At 37.2% G+C, this 17,168-nt stretch overlaps 2 protein-coding genes across 13 annotated transcripts in view; both read right to left on the bottom strand.

The window, feature by feature from the left end:
* The window catches only part of LOC107089490 (calcium-activated potassium channel subunit alpha-1-like), a 135,504-nt gene extending 128,114 nt beyond the window's left edge, over positions 1 to 7,390 (bottom strand). For all 11 annotated transcript variants that reach the window (XM_015382353.1, XM_015382320.1, XM_015382328.1 and 8 more), the window contains exon 1: positions 6,568 to 7,390. In XM_015382353.1, the coding sequence (XP_015237839.1) occupies positions 6,568 to 6,777 (210 nt within the window). In that variant the 5' untranslated portion in view covers positions 6,778 to 7,390. The remainder of the gene's footprint in view (positions 1 to 6,567) is intronic.
* A 730-nt stretch (positions 7,391 to 8,120) lies between these two features.
* Positions 8,121 to 17,168, bottom strand: part of LOC107089548 (disks large homolog 5-like) — a 43,053-nt gene continuing 34,005 nt past the window's right edge. For both annotated transcript variants that reach the window (XM_015382421.1, XM_015382413.1), the window contains exons 30-33: positions 17,036 to 17,163; positions 16,212 to 16,321; positions 11,886 to 11,995; positions 8,121 to 9,577 (exon numbers count right to left, since the gene is read on the bottom strand). In XM_015382421.1, coding sequence (XP_015237907.1) covers positions 9,474 to 9,577; positions 11,886 to 11,995; positions 16,212 to 16,321; positions 17,036 to 17,163 — 452 coding nt within the window. In that variant the 3' untranslated portion in view covers positions 8,121 to 9,473. The remainder of the gene's footprint in view (positions 9,578 to 11,885; positions 11,996 to 16,211; positions 16,322 to 17,035; positions 17,164 to 17,168) is intronic.

The following is a 17,168-nucleotide window of genomic DNA, read 5'->3' as shown; positions in this document are numbered from 1 at the left end:
GATGCATCTCAGATGAGCAAGCTTGACTCTAGCAAAGGATAAAACTGTTCATCAAATCGCTTCTATTAACACTTTTTTCTAAAATTTTAAACTTTGATCTGTTAATGTGATGCACAGACCAGGGGTGGATTGTTCCTTCAACACAATCTGCCACATCTCTCAGCCTCGACAAAGGCATAACACACAGACATTTACTCTTATAATGAAATCCATTGCTTGCTAGTTGCTTAGCAACCAAAACACTTATTCATATGGTGCATACTGTAAGCACCTGACACTGCATTTTTGACTCTTTGCAAGGAGATTGATTTTTGGATAAGGAACAGAGGATTTTTAGAAGACCAGGATGAAAGACTGCAAATAAAGGCCAGTAGTGTAAAAGAAAATAAAAGGCAAAGAAAATGGTGGGATTTGAGTACAGGGAGAATCTATGGCTGACTTCCACAGAATAGCACAACAGGTTGGTGGAGCTCACTCGCTCCACTTGGCAAAAATCAGAGCAGAAAAACAAAATCTGACTGCTCTTTTAATAATCGCCATGGAATACTGTTTGACTGTGGAAAATAAAAGACTGATACCAACCCTGGTTTTGCTTTTCTCCTGCAATTTAAGCAAAGGATTATTCTGTGACAACACCAATATTACTTCAACTTAAATTTAATACAGAGGTTTTGCTATATTTGCAAATAATTTTAAATCAGTCTTTGAGTGGCATGTAAATGTTTGACAAAGAAAATAACTTGCAGTTATGTACCAATATAAAACAGACTTGGAATTAAATTAGTCTAACGCATGATCACTTCTTCATTATGTTATTTCTAACATCAAGAAATTGAATAATTTTATATATTTTTCACACTTGCACTTTCTTTAAAGGGGTCATAGAATACAAAACGGAGTTTACATTGTCATAGATGAATAACGATAGTTCAGTGGGTGAAATGGACGTACGGAGAAGTTCAAACCCCATCAACACCTCCTTTCTCTGCAAATCTGACAATTCTAAACTTCAACCAAACGAAGATCCGCATCCAACGGGGCTGACGGCTCGGTTCAAGTGCCCGGTGTGTTTCCACAACGTGCTGCACCATAGTCGACCAAAATCCCGAACAATTTTGAAATTCCCCCCAGACATTTCTTCAGATATGAAAAGTAGGACATGTCCGGGAAAAAGAGGACGTCTGATCACTCTACCATATCAACAATTTGATGTTTCAGTGAGTGAGTGCTTGTTGCTATGATGCGTCTTTGCTCAGCAGCTTCGCTCATTGTAAACCAACTAATAAGCGCTTAGCTCATCTAAATATTCATGAGCATACCATAAAAGGAAGAAAACCTGTCGTTTCATTCTATGGCTTTTAACCAGGCTTGCATTAGGGCTCATAGAACAGCAAATATTTCATTTTCAGCCCAACCAACTTTACACCCTATTCAGAGACCTTAAGGACCAGCACCAAATACCCTATATAATCATTTTATGTCCTCTTTAAGTACACAGGAGATGATTATCGTACAAGTATTTAAATTATTCGGAATTTCAAATCAAGAACAAGCATATCCATAATTTATCTAATTAAATTTGTGCTGATGACACAGTTTGATCCTTCAGACTCACAAACTGGGGTCTGTTTGTCAAATAGCTTATGATCCAGGTAAATATTGAGCCTCCCAAATCTGGAATTTCCTGTTAACCAGAGCTTGCCTAATGCCTCCACCTCACTCTTCTGGACTTTCTGACAAAGTAAAACCAGCCAAGTCATGTTAAATCCACTGGAAAAATCAGACATGATCTTTACAGAGCCCTCTGCTTAGTCTTTACTACAGTGGGTTTGTTGAAGCAGGTGCATGATGGCGTCTTCAACTCTACCTACACGGCGATAAGCAAACTGCAAGTAGTCTTGCTTACACATGTGGAGCAAGTCTCTCTAGGACCTTCATGTTGTGGGATGTCACGGCAACAGGTCTGTGTCATTGTGGACCGTTGGCTAAGGTTTTTATTGGTACCAGAACAAGGCAAGAGGTTTTGCATATTAGTGGAACCATGTCCTGGTTTATACTATGTTATGTAAGAAGTACTCTGCACATGCCTTCAAGAGCCTAGGGTTGATAACATCTGGACCTGGTGTCTTATTGCAATTTAGTTTCTCCCATTTCCTCTTTACTTCAGGTGGAAGGTGGATGGAACAACACCAGCTTGTGATTTGGTTTAGAACCAGAAGCTTATGTTTCATTAGCTTCAGCTGAAGAAAGATATACAAAACTACTAAAGAAGTTGTTTTTTAAGGCTTAGGAACTGGTTCCTGAATATTACAGGCAACAACTTAGGAACTGCAGGAAGGCTGAAAAACAGACAAATATAGATCTGGTCAGAGAACTAAACACCATTTTTTTTCACTGGTTATGACCTAAAGGTGTGAATGATTTTGAATCCCTTTGTGATTTGATGTTGTTGGAGCAATTCAAGAACATTATTCCAGATCGTGATTAATGTATGTCAATGAACAGAAATTAAAAACTCCTGCTAAAGCTTCTATGTTCTAACCCATAAAGCTGTGATGGATTATAATTTGAGAGGTGGCTATAGCTTTAAGGAATCCCTTCAGGACTGGTTCTCTGGTAAAACTAGATTTGAACCTACACTGAAGTTTAAAGTAGACTCAGTGTCACCAGAAGGGACAAAAATGAGTGTCTTTGGAATAGCAAAACCAAATCAGGTAGGAGTAAACAAGATCCTCAAAAACCTGAGGCTTTAACAAGTGTTTCACAGTTCCATTCTGTGGAGTCTACACTTCCAGCTAAAGTTGAAAGTGTAAGACCAACTGATTCAGCTGCACCTGTGGACTTTAAGTCACAGCTGTCAGAACTAATTGATACAGATCCCCAGATTTTTTAGAACAATGTCTGACAAGACTATGGTCCTTACATCACAAATGGATTTGTTTCTTTTAGTGGCAGTCCAAATTAAGTGGCTGTGAAGATTCTGCATGACACCAGAGCGTCTGAATCCTTCATATTGGAATCTGTTTTGCCATTTTCTCCATTGTCTGATACTGGCTGTAGTGTCTTAATTAGAGGTATTGGGTTGGAAACTTTCTCTGTGCCTCTCCATAAGATCTACTTGCAGTCAGAACTGGTGCAAGGAGAAGTAACTATAGGTGGTTGTCCTTCTTTGCCTGTGGAAGGTGTCTCTCTCATTTTAGGAAACAATCTGGCAGGTTGAGGTGTGTGGCGAGATGTTTTACCTCCACGTCTGAAAAAAGATGTTGCTTATTTTGTGAAAACCTTACTCCCTTGCCAGTTAACAGGGAAACCTAATCAGAACTTGAAACCAGCTCCACTTTTCCCCCATATCTGCTGCTGGTAAACTTTTTGAACACTTGATCATAGACTGTGTTGGCCCACTGAGTGCTTCAAAGTTAGGATCTATGTATTTACTGACAGTAATATGTAAACGCACTCGTGATCCTGCAGCATATGTTCCAAAATCCAATACAACACAATCAGTGTTGCGATGTCGAAACTATAAAAGGCCGCCCAGAATGGATTGAAGGTGGGGGAATTAACTGAGAGGAGACGATGCATTGCTGAATGTATGAAGTTTTAAGACAGCTGTATGAATTCGGTTTTGTAAATAAATGTTCCCCCCTCCGTGTGACAGAATGATGTCAATCGTCAGCCTTCTTTCTGTCATAAGAGAATTCTACCAATGAGCTTCCACAATAGATTCTGTACTGATTACAGAAAATTGAAAAGCATTACAAAACCTGACTCCTACCTACTGCCTCAGATGGAAGATTGTGTGGATCATGCTGGAACAAAGTATGTGAGTAAATTTGATTTGCTCAAATGTTACTATCAAGTACCCTTTTCTGCTCGAGCTGAAGAGTACCACCTGGATTATACACTGTAATGAGTTTTGGTCTTAGAAATGCACCTGCCACTTTCCAGCGGTTGATGAATCAAGTCATGGCTCGGTCTACTTAGATGATGCAGTGGTATTCGTGACAAATCGGATGAAGACATGCAACGCATCTGGAAGTTGTTTCAGTTTCTTCAGGATGCTCTCTTAACTGTGAACTTAGCAAAATGTGAGTTTGCAAGAAGTAAGATATATGTATAAGTCGTGAAAGAAAAAATCTGAAAGCCTGTCAGTTGAAGAAAGACTAAAATGTACTAAAATAACTGACAGAAGCAGAATGGGGGATATAAGTTATTACAATCAGTATAATGATTATATAAATATCCTGAATCACAGCTCATCTCAATTCTTCTTCCTTTTCTGTATAATAAAAGGACGATCAAACACTGAAACAAATTCCTTATTTATCAGCAAATGATCGGAAAAAGTCAAATATTAAGTCTAATCAGTCCACCTTACAGTCCTAAACACGCACCACCCACAGTCAACGTCAGCTGTCCTGAAATCTCAAATCTTAGAAAGCATTCCTGGGATGATAATGGTTTAGACCACCCCCACAGTGGAGGATAATTCAGGGGTTTCACTTTATATAAAGATAATTAAAATGCAGAAAATTTTCATTGAAGATATGATGCATGGTTAATATGCAACGCCTAAATAACCTGTATAATGAGAGCTGCTATTCAATCAAACTCCCCTTTGGGAATAACATTCCTCATGATTTTAGGTGCTTGGAATATTTAAGAACAGACAGATGCAATAGTGATAACCAAGTAACAGGTGATAGTCACTACGGCATATGATTTTTTTTTTTTACTCTTCAAATTTTGGCTTTTGTGTATTTGGGCTACTAAGGGTTTCATTTTGAAAGCCTTTGACGTGTTAAATATGAGGAAGTCAGAGAAGAGGCAACCATTTAAGAAATTCCTAAAATTATTGGGGAAAGGGCCCCCCAAAACAAATATTCATTATTATATACAATCCCCCTAAACAGTTAGTGTCAGCATTAAGTGAACTTTAATGCATGTGGAAGCTGTTTATGTGGGAACATTAAGATTCATCCACAGTCATACTTGGAAAAATCAAGTTAATTGGCCTTCATTGATCACACACAGACTAGTGCACTGGAAAATTATTATTTGCAAATCAATATTTTGTTAACTGTATTTCTGCTTCTTTAGAAGACTAACTGCCCATTCAACTTATAACTTCTTATAACCTTCAGTACATACAGAAAATGGGGAAGAATCAACTTTAACAAACTACAACAGCACCTGAACCTGTAAAGCTTCATTTTCAGAAAATAGTGAAAGCTTCAGCTGATGTTTTACTGCCAATGTTTTATTTTAATTCTAATTTAATATATACATTGTAGCACATGTGGCATATTTTAAAATGACCGTTATCTAAATGCTTTTGCATGTCTCTCTTGGAATCAGAAAAAACCTTTTGGCATAAGGTAATCAAAATTTTGGGGGGAAAAAGGAAAAATCACTAAAGCTCTCTACCATTTTTCTCACATTTCAACCATAAACTACAACATATTTTAATCAGGGTTTAATTAACAGATCAGACCAATAGTAATTGTGAATTAGAGGGGCAACAAACTGTTCAAACTCACATATATTTTGACATTTTGAAAGTGTCAGTTAAGTAAATAAAATCCTTTGCAACTAGTTGCTTCACAAGTCAGCTAACAAGTTGATAAGAGTCCACCTCAGTCTAATTTAGTTTAAGTACATATCCAGTCTCATTTAAACACATGAAAGCCTTGCAAAAACATTAATGAATAAACATTATCACTAGATTAAAAAAAAAACAAAAACAAAAAAAAAACAGACAAGACAGATCAAGGATCTTTCGAATCAGAAGGCAGCAAAACAAAGCTTTTCATATACATGTGTGGAAAACCTCATCCTGTAGATACCATTTCCACTGTGAAACATGGCGGTAGCAGTATGATGCTGTGGGGATGCTTTCATGTAAAACAGGTGCTCTTGTACCTCTTTTGGAACATTTTAAATTATGAAAAAGTAAGATGGATTTTTTTCCCCTAAAAGTAGCATCGCTACAGAAAAACATGGTGGTGGCAGTATTATTCTACTGTGAAGATTTTCTCATTGAGAGAAGCTGAGTACAGTTGATGGGAAGACAATGTAGCTCGATAATGCAAGAAGTGCAATACATTTCTTCATCCAATCTACCTGTGGTTGGGCTTTATTTATTTATTTTGCAAAGAAAATGTAGTATTTTTGCCCAATTCAAATTAAGAAATGTTTCTGTGTGGAAATCCACAGTAGTTATTAGTTGAAACAGGACAAAATGCTTCAAATAATTTGATATTTTTTCCAAAGCACTGAGGGTTAAAGTTATATTTGAGAACTAAATCAGAATTATCTGCTTAAGTTCAGCAAACATGTTGTTTAGGATTGTGCAACTTTGGATTATGATCAGATCGACCTGTTTGAATAAGACGCTACCTTGTGTTAGGAGGGAAACATTTTTTTATTCTGTTGATGGGGGCAGAAACACTGATTTAATTACAAGCCTATTTTACAAATCAAACCCGTGGATAATCTGTTGCTGTTCGACTCACAAGGAATCAAACCCTGTGATAAGTTTCCCACCCAATGTGGCTTTAAACCTACCTTCTTCTTAGCGTTACAGTGGCAGCAGACTGTCCACAGATACTTTAGGGTCCTCCACAGGAGGATAATGAAGAGCCCCCCAAAGAAAGTGACCATGGAGGAGGCGAGGAAAGCCCACCACATGCGCTGCCCGCTGCTGTCACAGGGCACGTCGGGCGAGAACGGGATCACCAGACTGCGGAACGATTGGTCTCCTTTCTTCGCCATCATGGACTTCTGTTCACATGCAGACCCCTTAAAGCAAACAGTTGAAGTCAAACAGAGAGATTCAGGCGCGTCGGGCAGCTCCAGCCAGCGCCCCCTGATGCCACAGCGGCTCAGGCATGTTGAAGCACCGCTCCGGTCCCTACTACCTCCGATACGAGGACTGTTTAAAGATAGATGAAATACAGAGACCGGGAATAATAAGAATAATTATAAAAAATAAAAATAAAAAACTTCTGAAAACAAGGTGCGCCTCACGATGCGCGTTCGCGGCTGGAGTTGCGCGTCATCCGTGTGATCTGTGCGTAAAAATCACATTATGTACAAGCTCCAGAAAGCATAAAGTCCTTCCTGTATTCATTATCCGTTTCTTAATGTCACTGATTAATAAAAGAAATGCAGCTGTGCCCTCTTCCACCGATGATTCACTCACTCCTCCACCTACGGCGCAGCTTTCAGCCGATCCTCGGCTGCGCGCTGTTCAATGCGCTCCTCCAATTATTCAAAAAGGTGAAAATCTAAATCATACGGCAGAAAAAATACAACATCCATCGTTATTTTTTCTTCTTTTCTTCTGGCAGTCTGTCTCATCCATTTGTTGGAAGATGGCATCGCAGATTTACAGGTAGCAGGAGAGGGGGAGGAGCCTTCAACAGCAGACGTAGATGTTCCAGTTATTTATAGGGAGCGATTCATCAATGTTTTATGACTAACTTTGGGGCCTACAGACAGTAAATCAAAACATCTTCATCACCTGTAGCTATAAAACATTTCTAAGTCTGCATACTTTTAAAAATCCTTTAAACGCATTTTAAAACCTAAAATATAAAAGGGATTATTTTTCAGTGGCGCCACCAAGGGGGACCCGGGTAGGGCAATGGCCACCCACCCTAAAAACTTATTCTATACCTTTTTTCCCCACGTTATACTTATTACAGTTAATCTAATTCAGACCAGAAGAAAAATAAGTTTATCAAAAAATTAGATAATTAGGCCACTTTCAAAGCAACCAAAGTTTTACACAGGAATTTGTGAATAAATCCACACCAACAATCCGCGTACCTTGGAGCCATTATCAAATAAATTAACAGGAATATTTTAAATGTACCATTCAGTAATAAAACTATATCATGAGTTAATCTGAGTAGTTATATTGAAATTTAAACTAGTAAATCATTTTCTAATTTGGGAAGATGGAGAAAATGCTTTTTGCTCTAGGCAAAGCAAAAACATCTTTAGGTGGAAAATTAAGTTTGAGTTTTCAAAATGATGCATGCCAACAAAAACAAAGAAAAGCCAGTTTAAATAAAGCCTGGATTTATTTTTTATTATTATTTTTAATTGGACCAAAAATTTTTATTTCAGCCATAGCCAAACCTTGACGATCAATAACAAATTGTTCAGGGGGTGTCCCCTTTTGCTATGTTTACTAGATGATCAGATTAAAACCAATAATGCAGCAAATGACAGGTATTACAACATTTCAAAGTTTTCCACTTAACTTCCATTATTATGTTGTCCTTTAATCTCCTTATAGACGTCCTTAGACTATCTGCTGAACAACCTTCCATAGCTAAACTTTCCCTTCTTAAAAATAATTTTTCTGCAGGACTGATTTTAGAGTTTTTATTAGCTGTGCTCTCTGTAATGAATCTAAAAAACGTTAAGTTTCACTATTAATCAAATTACAGAAGTTTGTTTTTGATAATATTCTGTTATTTAATTAAAGGCTTGCATGTGCCTTCATTGAGGAAAACACACGTTTAGAACCGGCACCCTTTTTTTTTTTTCCTTTAGGAGATTCACTGAAAGTACACTGTATTTATGCACAGTAAACACCTGTAGTAAAGTGGGGTAAGGTGCTCCCTCTGGTGGGCAATCATTTAACGGTTTCATGAAAAGGCCCCTTGAGTTAATCAAATAATAAAACAGACATTATAGTAAAACTACAGAATACTTGTGGTTTGTCAATCATATTTTAATATTTTTAAGGAAAGGTAAACCTTTAACTTCTCTTAATTTTTTATCTAAAAGAAAAAAATGTGGCAGGATCACATGAATGTGTTTAACAGAAACCCATCTATAAATTCAAAATAAAAATAGTCCCTTCTTTGCATTTAAATTTGACAAGAAATATATATATATATTGGTAGAATCAGAAGGACACAAGAAGAAATAAATTGTTCAGTCTTTTCGAGACAAACAAATAAAATCTGGCCTGGCACAATGTTTTTTCACGACAAATTAAAGGGGGGGATCTTTAAAAAGGAAGAAATGTTTCCTATACAAAAAAACAATAACAAATAGAAAATATTCTTAATGATTAAAAAATGTGGTTAGATAAATAAAATGAGAGGAAAATGCATATAAATACAGAGAAGGAAATGAACATTACAGTCTAGTCTATCACTTCAGGAATACCTTCCTCACTCTGGTCCAAAATATTTATGGTCAGAATAAGAAATCAGGAGTGCTACCAGAACAGAGGAAGGACAGAACATTCAAGTATCAAATACTACTGTAAACAAATCTATTTGCTGCACAGTACATCACTAATGTAGTGGGAATATTGCATTTTTTTTTTTTTACCATCATCAATCTTGATGTTTTTAAAAGCAAGTAAGCTGTGAACCCTAACGGATGTTTATAGTGTACCTTCTGTTAAACAAATGCTACATAAATGTGAGATCTAGATGTAATCTCTATGGTGCGCGATCTGGAATCCAGAGGACTTTGTTCTGCTCGTGCTCCACGATGGTCAGAATCTGAGTGCAGATGGAGGAAACACTGCCTCCTTGGACAACTCCTGCAACACAGTGAGGGGTAGGGGAGGAATATTTACATAATGAGCATCCAAGTCAAATGTGGCGTCTTTCATGTTACAGTTTCAAAGTAAAAGTAAGTATGACTAATAATAATAATATTTGAACTTTATTGATGTCACATTTGAAAAATATAACTCTACATTTAACCTGTCCCCTTGGGGAGCAGTGGGCTGCCATTGTACGGCACCCATGGTGCAGTCAGGGGTTAAGGGTCATGCTCAGGGACCCAGAGTGGCAGTCTGTGGGAGTGGGGCTCAAACTCACAACCCCAGGATTCCAAGCTCTATGACCAAACCACTAGGCCACCACTCCCTAGTATGAGTTGGTAACCTTCAGTTTCCGTATGATTCCTTTATAAGAATTTTTCCAGTTTTTAATGAAAATGAAAGTAGCTTGCAACCTTTAATTCAGTTTCAATTGAGTTTATGCATCTATAACACCAATTCAAACATGTCATCTCAATGCACTTTACAGAGACAGTACAGTCAGATTGGTTGAAAGTTTCTGTCTAAGGAAACCAGCTGATCGCATCAAAAACCTTTAAATATTCTGATTGACAGCAACAAATCTCAGTCCACTGAGTTTGGAGGTGGAAGTTCATACTTTAGAAGAAAAAAACTCTAAAATTAAAAACTGAGTAAAAAAAAATAAAATAAAATAAATAAAAAAGTTGGCCCTCAGGTTAAGATGTCTAAAAAAATATTCAGCAAATCCAGTTTTAAAAGCAGAAGCATGATTGCAAACGAAAAATGCTTTTCTTTTTAATTTAACCTTTTGATTCAGTAGGAACTCTTTTTTTCCTTTTCTTTAAGCTGATCAGCGTCTACGGGACCTTTTTGTTCCTGTGTTACTGGGAAAAACACACACCCTAAAACACTGATGGTAATTTCTTTTATCCACTTGTTCCTAGGCTGGGTAAGTTCCTTAGTTTATCTTAGAGGCACAAGGATGGGTAAGGAGGTCAAAAAGTATAAATATACACATGTGATTTGCTAAATGGCACCGGAACGAGAACCATAATCACACACTGTGCCTTGAATACAATTTTGTTAAAACAGTTATTTCTTAAAATATGACTCTTCCTTCAACTCAGTTTTTTTTATGGCTTTTTACACAACTTTACCAGAAGATTCTTCACATTTTTCTATTTGGTTAATATTACCAATACAATTTAGAGTCCTAAAATGCATTTCAATCTAATTCATTAGGCATAAAGCTAGGTTCATGTCATATTAACCCATCTAAATCACAAAATATATGTTTGCTTGTATATATTCTTCTTCTTGTATATATTCTTCCCTGTATTGTTAGATCACCCCACGCACTAATAGGAACTATGATGCTTTCTCCATAAAGACTAAACAGTATTTCTACAGGTGGCAGGAATAAACATATAAACAACTTAGCAGTAAATATATATATTTTTAACACTAAAAGAAAATAAGGAATGTATAAAGTCCCTAATATAAGTGAACCTGGAGATCACTTCGTATTCACATTTAAAGTAAGCCCACACCAGAGATCCCCATATCCTTAAATATTTTAATCAAGCCAGCCTGTTTTGGTAAGAATTCACATAAAGTATGATCAATATTCATAAACAAGTCCATTACAGTCTCACCACAACAGACATCAATTTTATTTTATGTGTAAATATGTTTGAAAATAATCACGACTTTATTGGAAAGCTAAAAACTTGACAAATTATTCAGGAAAAGAAAAAGTTCCTATGGTGAACTTTAATATCTTTTTTTAACTCTCTTTCCATGCTGCTCTCTCTTTACTCCCACTGCTAAGATGAGATCACCATACTTATTTTGTACTTTAATTGAAAGCTCTCTTGTCTTTCATATTTTTAAAGAGTGGCTAAAACGTCATATCTATACAGCTAACTGCAGTTCCTGGAGAATCAATGCTTTACATTTTTAATTAACAGCCAAAAAGGTTTTCTAGTTTCCAGCGATGTGGGAGTTTGGAGTCAAAATAATTGAAGCTCTAATGTTTGGAGTTTACAGGAACAGGTTCGCTTTTAGCTTTACCTCAATTATCTCTACTGGCTTTTAAAACTGTGGTTTCTGCTGTTCTTTTTGAGAAAATTGGCAATTAATCAGTTTCCCGGTTGAAAGAATCGGTGATGGTGCGTTTCTTGCCAAATCCCTCTTCATAAAGTCATTAATCATCTGGACAGTTGTGTGTTTCAGACTGTCTGCTGCCCTAGATAATAAAAATATATATATATCTTTGACCCCCATCAGATGAGGAAGACGAGCATTTCTTAGATTAACCAACCTGTGAAGAACCGGCTGTACTCCTGCTCCATTTTCTGTGCTGCTTCAAATTGCTCCTTGGAATGTTTCTGTGAGAGTTTATCCCGCAGGTAGAGAGGATCCTTCTGCTCCCTGACGAGAAAATATACACAAACTGTTCACCATATATCTATAAATAGCTGCAGAAACAGTGCAGAACATAAAAAAAACAGCAATCTTTAAAACCACAAATATTTTTTCTAACGACTGAATTTTAATTGCTAAAGAGAAGCCACACCACAGCATTATGCTGCCACCATCATGTTATGCAGTGAGTATCAACTAAGCAGAGCATCTTGCAATATAAGTTCAGTGTCCCTATATGACTTGTGACAAAATGAAAATCAGACATTTTTTAAGCAGTGGCTTTTTCCTTGCCATTCTTCCACACAACCCATACTGATGGCTTAGACAGCACTTTTCCCATCAACAGATTCTCCTACTTTACGCGTGCAGCTCCTCCAGAAAGGCAATAAGCCTCTTGTCTGAACTCGTAGTTTATCTGGGTTTTAATGGAAGATGTTTGAATAAACAGAACTGAAAGTGAATGCATTATGGAGCATTTCTGCCTGATGTCGAGCATTGGAAAATACACTGCTGAAAAAAATAAAGGGAACACTCAAACACACCCACGATCTGAATGAAAATATTTATTAAATTATTGTCTTTGTATACTTTGTTCTGTATAGAGTAGAATGTGCTGACAACACAAATCACATTTATTAACCAACGGAGGCCTGGATTTGGAGTCACACACAAAATAAAGTAAAAAAAAAACAAACCAAAAAAAAACTCAATACAGACTGATCCAACTTTGATGTAAAGTCCTTAAAACAAGTCCAAATGAGGCTCAGCACAGTGTGTGGTCATACATGTGCCTGTATGAACTCCATATATGGCCTGGGCATCATCCTGATGAGGTGGTGGACGGTCCCCTGAGGGAACTTCTCCCAGACCTGGACTAAACCACCCACCAGTTGGACATGCTACCACAAGTGGGAGGCACCACTAACATTGATTCAAAAGAGACTAAAACATCAGTCAGAAAGCATAGCTACTGAGAAGTGGTCTGTGATCCCCACCCGCAAAACTGCTCCTTTATTGAGTTTGTCTTGCTAATTGCCAACTATTTTCACTTGTTGTCTATTCCATTTGCCCAACAGCATGTGAAATTGATTGTTAATGAGTGTTGCTTCCTAAAAGCCCCCGTCACACCTTGATGATTTAGGCTACGTTCCCACTGCAGCCCTAAATGCTCAATTCCGATTTTGTTGCGCTGCCGTTCACTTTTCCAAATATATGCGACTTGTATGTGATCTCCTGTGTGAACTGCAGTCATACAACGCAAGTGTCCCAAATGCGCAGTAGAGGAAGCAATGACGTCACAAGTCAGCATGCTCTGTGTTTACAGAAGTAAACATGGATGGTAGTGCAGGTGCGCATCTAGCGAACTTTTCCAACCATAAAAACACAATCTTTTCAATATGGTTAAACAAAAATACTGCTCTCCGCATTATCCTCTGGCATGGTTATTGTTTTCTTGCTGCTTCTTCATAGCAAGACCCAGAATAGTGACTTTTGTTGGGTATTAATGGTGTTCAGGTCGGATAAATGCGACCTGGCCGTTCACACACAGGTCACATTTGAAAAGATCAGATTTATATCGGATTCAGGACCACATAGCCAAGTGGTCTGGGTCGCATTGAGAGAGAGAAAAAAAATAAATAAATAAATAAAAAAATCAGATCTGTGTTTGCCATGAAAAGATCAGATACAGGTCGCATATGGGTCAAAAAAATCGGATTTGGGTCACTTCAGGCTGCAGTGTGAACTGAGCCTTAGACAGTGTATGCCTGACGTACAAAAAATCTGGCAAAAACGTGGGCATACATTGGATAAGTTGTGTTGTGTGTAATGTGTGTATATGTGTATATAAGTTATGAGCACATTGAAGCACGTGGATATACGGCAAGTACGTCAAGAAATTTTGAGCATTTCTTGACATACCAGCATATGCCATACATGGGGCATAAGTTACAAGTAAGTCATGTGATCGTTGACATACGTTAAGTGTACGTTACTCATAAGTCATGGAGTCCAGCTTGTCCAGAAGCTATGAGTAACTTGTGCATAATTTATGCGCAACTTATCAAGAACTTATCTCCAACGCATACTAATGTATTAACCGTGTTCCAGACGACCGCTGAACGTGATTCTAACGTACAGCTACTGTATAATGGCATATTGGCAGCGTTTGGTATAGAAAGGGGGTTTCACAGGAGGAAACTGTTAGTTCTCCTCCAGACTGCATTGCCATCGTAGGGTGAGCATGAAGGTGAGTATGATGGATCCTCCCTGTGTTCACACCCACGACCGACAAACGTCCTAGTAGACATGAAGCTGCATCTGCTGTGACTGCACACCTTCTTTCTTTAGAAATTGTACTTTTTGGCGGGTAATAAACAGCAGCTAGGTTTATACCTCGATCAAAGAAATATTTTTATGCAGGCCAGGCTCCTCCTGGCACACTGTTGCCCCCTGAGGACACTGGTTAGTGCATCATTTCATGGGCTTTATGCTGCCTTGCGTTATGCACAAGTTAGGCTGCCGTTGGACAGAAGTTCTGGACTCGCTATGAATACGTTATGTATACGCACAACATTGAAAAAAATACATAGAAAGCTCAGTGTATGCCAGCGTTTTATGAGATTCTGGGATATCAGGCATAAGCTGACTAAATCATCAAGGTGTAACAAGGGTTTAAGTGGACAGTTTGATTTCACAGAGGTTTGATTTGATTGAAGTTATATTGTGTCGTTTTCGTGTTCCCTTTTTTTTTTTGAGCAGTGTAATTTAGTGCAAGAATCTGGAAAAAAGCTTTCTTTAAAGCAATGTCACCAGATTCAATTAGTGTTGATTACTCCAAAATCAAGGACTTACATCCTAGATAAAAAAAAACTGTAATATCTCAATTGAAATAACTGATAACCTGAAACATTCCCAAGAGTTGATTTTATCTCTTTTCTGTCTGGGTAAAAAATAAAAATAAAAAACATCAAAACATTTATCAACATCAACTCTAAAATACTAAAAACTTTTTTATCATTATATTAATTCTCTCAAGAAGCATTTCTGGCCATTTTCTTGTGAAACATTGAATAACGGACCTTATCTCAACTAAAGCTCCTTTTCTATCAAGCCGTGTTGTGAGCTTGGTCTACTGTCGCCTCCCTGACTATAAGGTCACATTGAAAACCTCAAGCTTTTGTCAGCTGCTCTAAAAGGTCCAGGTGGGGGCCACGCTTCTGTGGAAATTACAGCCACCCACGCAACATGCTCCAGGAGGCCCCTGCCAGGACAGCTGGCACTCAGCTGATGACATTGAAGGCTTAGCAGGAATCAATCTCGGCCACGTTTGACTGCTGCACACCCTCATAAATCTAAGGCCTTCTGTGTGTGTGGGGGGGGGTAGAGGCCTTGAAAGCATGTTGCTGTCCAACCTAAGCTTGTCCTCATTTGTGTCTGTGCTTATGCCTTTGTGTGCAAAAATAACATGCCGGGAGTTCAACAGATTTAATCTTTCCATGCGATTATAAAAATTAAAAACAAAGAGGCTTCTTTAAAACATTCTCAGCTGATCAAATCTGAAGCCGGTGGAAGACATAGATATGGCTATGGGTCAGTTAGGAATACAGCAACTTCCAAATATATTCTCACCTTTTAAACTTTTCTTTAAACCTTAGAAATTATTTGTCACTTTTTGTTAGTATTATAAATTCCAAATCAAGTGCAATGAAGGGGAAACCTTCAAATTTTCAATTAATTCCCTTTTTACAAATCATCTTTACATATATAAACAACTGAAAAACAATATTTTTTTCAATTGTTGACAAAAGCTAACATGATTTAGTCTTTTAAATTAAACTCTAATAAATTACATTGTAATGAAAAAGTATGGTTACTGCAAGTCTGTCTCATTTAAAAGCAACATGGATTTGAATAAAAATACAGCAAGACTTATCCAAATTATTATTTCTCAAGACAATTATCTTGAAGAAAACAAAATAAAAAAAGAAATTGTATCAATTTAAACCAAAAAATAGGAATAATGCAGATTTTTCTCTGAATAAATTAGCAAGTCATTCTACCATCAATTACCCAAAGACAAGCTATTTAGACTAAACTCAGTTCATGAACTGAACTTGAATAATAATGAGTAAACAGCAGCTGCAACAGAAATACAAATCAGGCTCGATAAGGAGCAGACAAATCTTCATGCAAGAAGATCTGTGGCTGCGGGACTACTCACTTTATTTGCTTTGCGTTTTTGTAGCGAATGAATATGACGATTGGGTAGATGTGAACGCTGTGAAGACGTTCGATGGCGTAAGGAGCAATGTCAAGTAAGCAGTGACAGTCCTATGAGAGAATGAAAGCAAAGAATTGGATGAGGAATGGAGGATGGTGAAAATAAAATGCTGGTAAACATTCAGCTAAAGAATGTGGGCAGCTAGACCTGTTGGAAATGTGCTATATGAATAAATATGACCTTAATTTTATTGATTTGTTAACTTGGGAGAGCAAAATAGAAGAAAAAATAGGAATTTTAAACATACTTACTTCCCTGCAAAAGGATATGCCACTAACTAGTTTACACTTCGTAAAAATGAAAATATACCAATGGTAAGAATATACTACGAGCTAAAAATGAAGCTAAGAGTTGTTCTTACTGACTCAAAAGGGCTTTCAGTTTTTCATTTGTAAAATGGCTTAAAATTTAAATAAAATATAGTTTGTGGCTGTAACATAAAAGATGAAAAAGATAAAGAAGTGGGTATACTTCTGCCAGACATTGAGTGACTTTCATTTGAAATAGAAATCAAGTTATTTGGACAGTTTTTTCATAATTCAATAACGCTAAAGATTATGAGATTATGGATCAGCATGTATAATAATAGTTCCACTTTGATAAAGTACTTCATTTTCTAACCATCATTAGATGACTGTAGATGCATTAATCAAGCAACACTACTAACAAGAAATGCAATATCAGATTTTGTATCAGACTGTCATCTGAAGCATCTACTGTAAGTCAAAGTTACCCTACCGCTGGCATGCAGCAGAATATTTTACCTTCTCTATGATCTCCTTTATTGATGCAACAGTTGTCACATCAAAATGGCCGCTCCTCCGTTTGTAATCGATGAACACACAATCCTTTACTCCTCTCTCTATTGCCTGCTGTGATGCCTTCATGATTTCTAAA

Source organism: Cyprinodon variegatus, unplaced genomic scaffold, assembly GCF_000732505.1.
Source record: "Cyprinodon variegatus isolate N-32 unplaced genomic scaffold, C_variegatus-1.0 Scaffold12, whole genome shotgun sequence".
Classification (NCBI taxonomy): domain Eukaryota; kingdom Metazoa; phylum Chordata; class Actinopteri; order Cyprinodontiformes; family Cyprinodontidae; genus Cyprinodon; species Cyprinodon variegatus.
The sequence above is the reverse complement of the archived record's forward strand: the minus strand, read 5'-3'. Positions and strand labels throughout refer to the sequence as shown.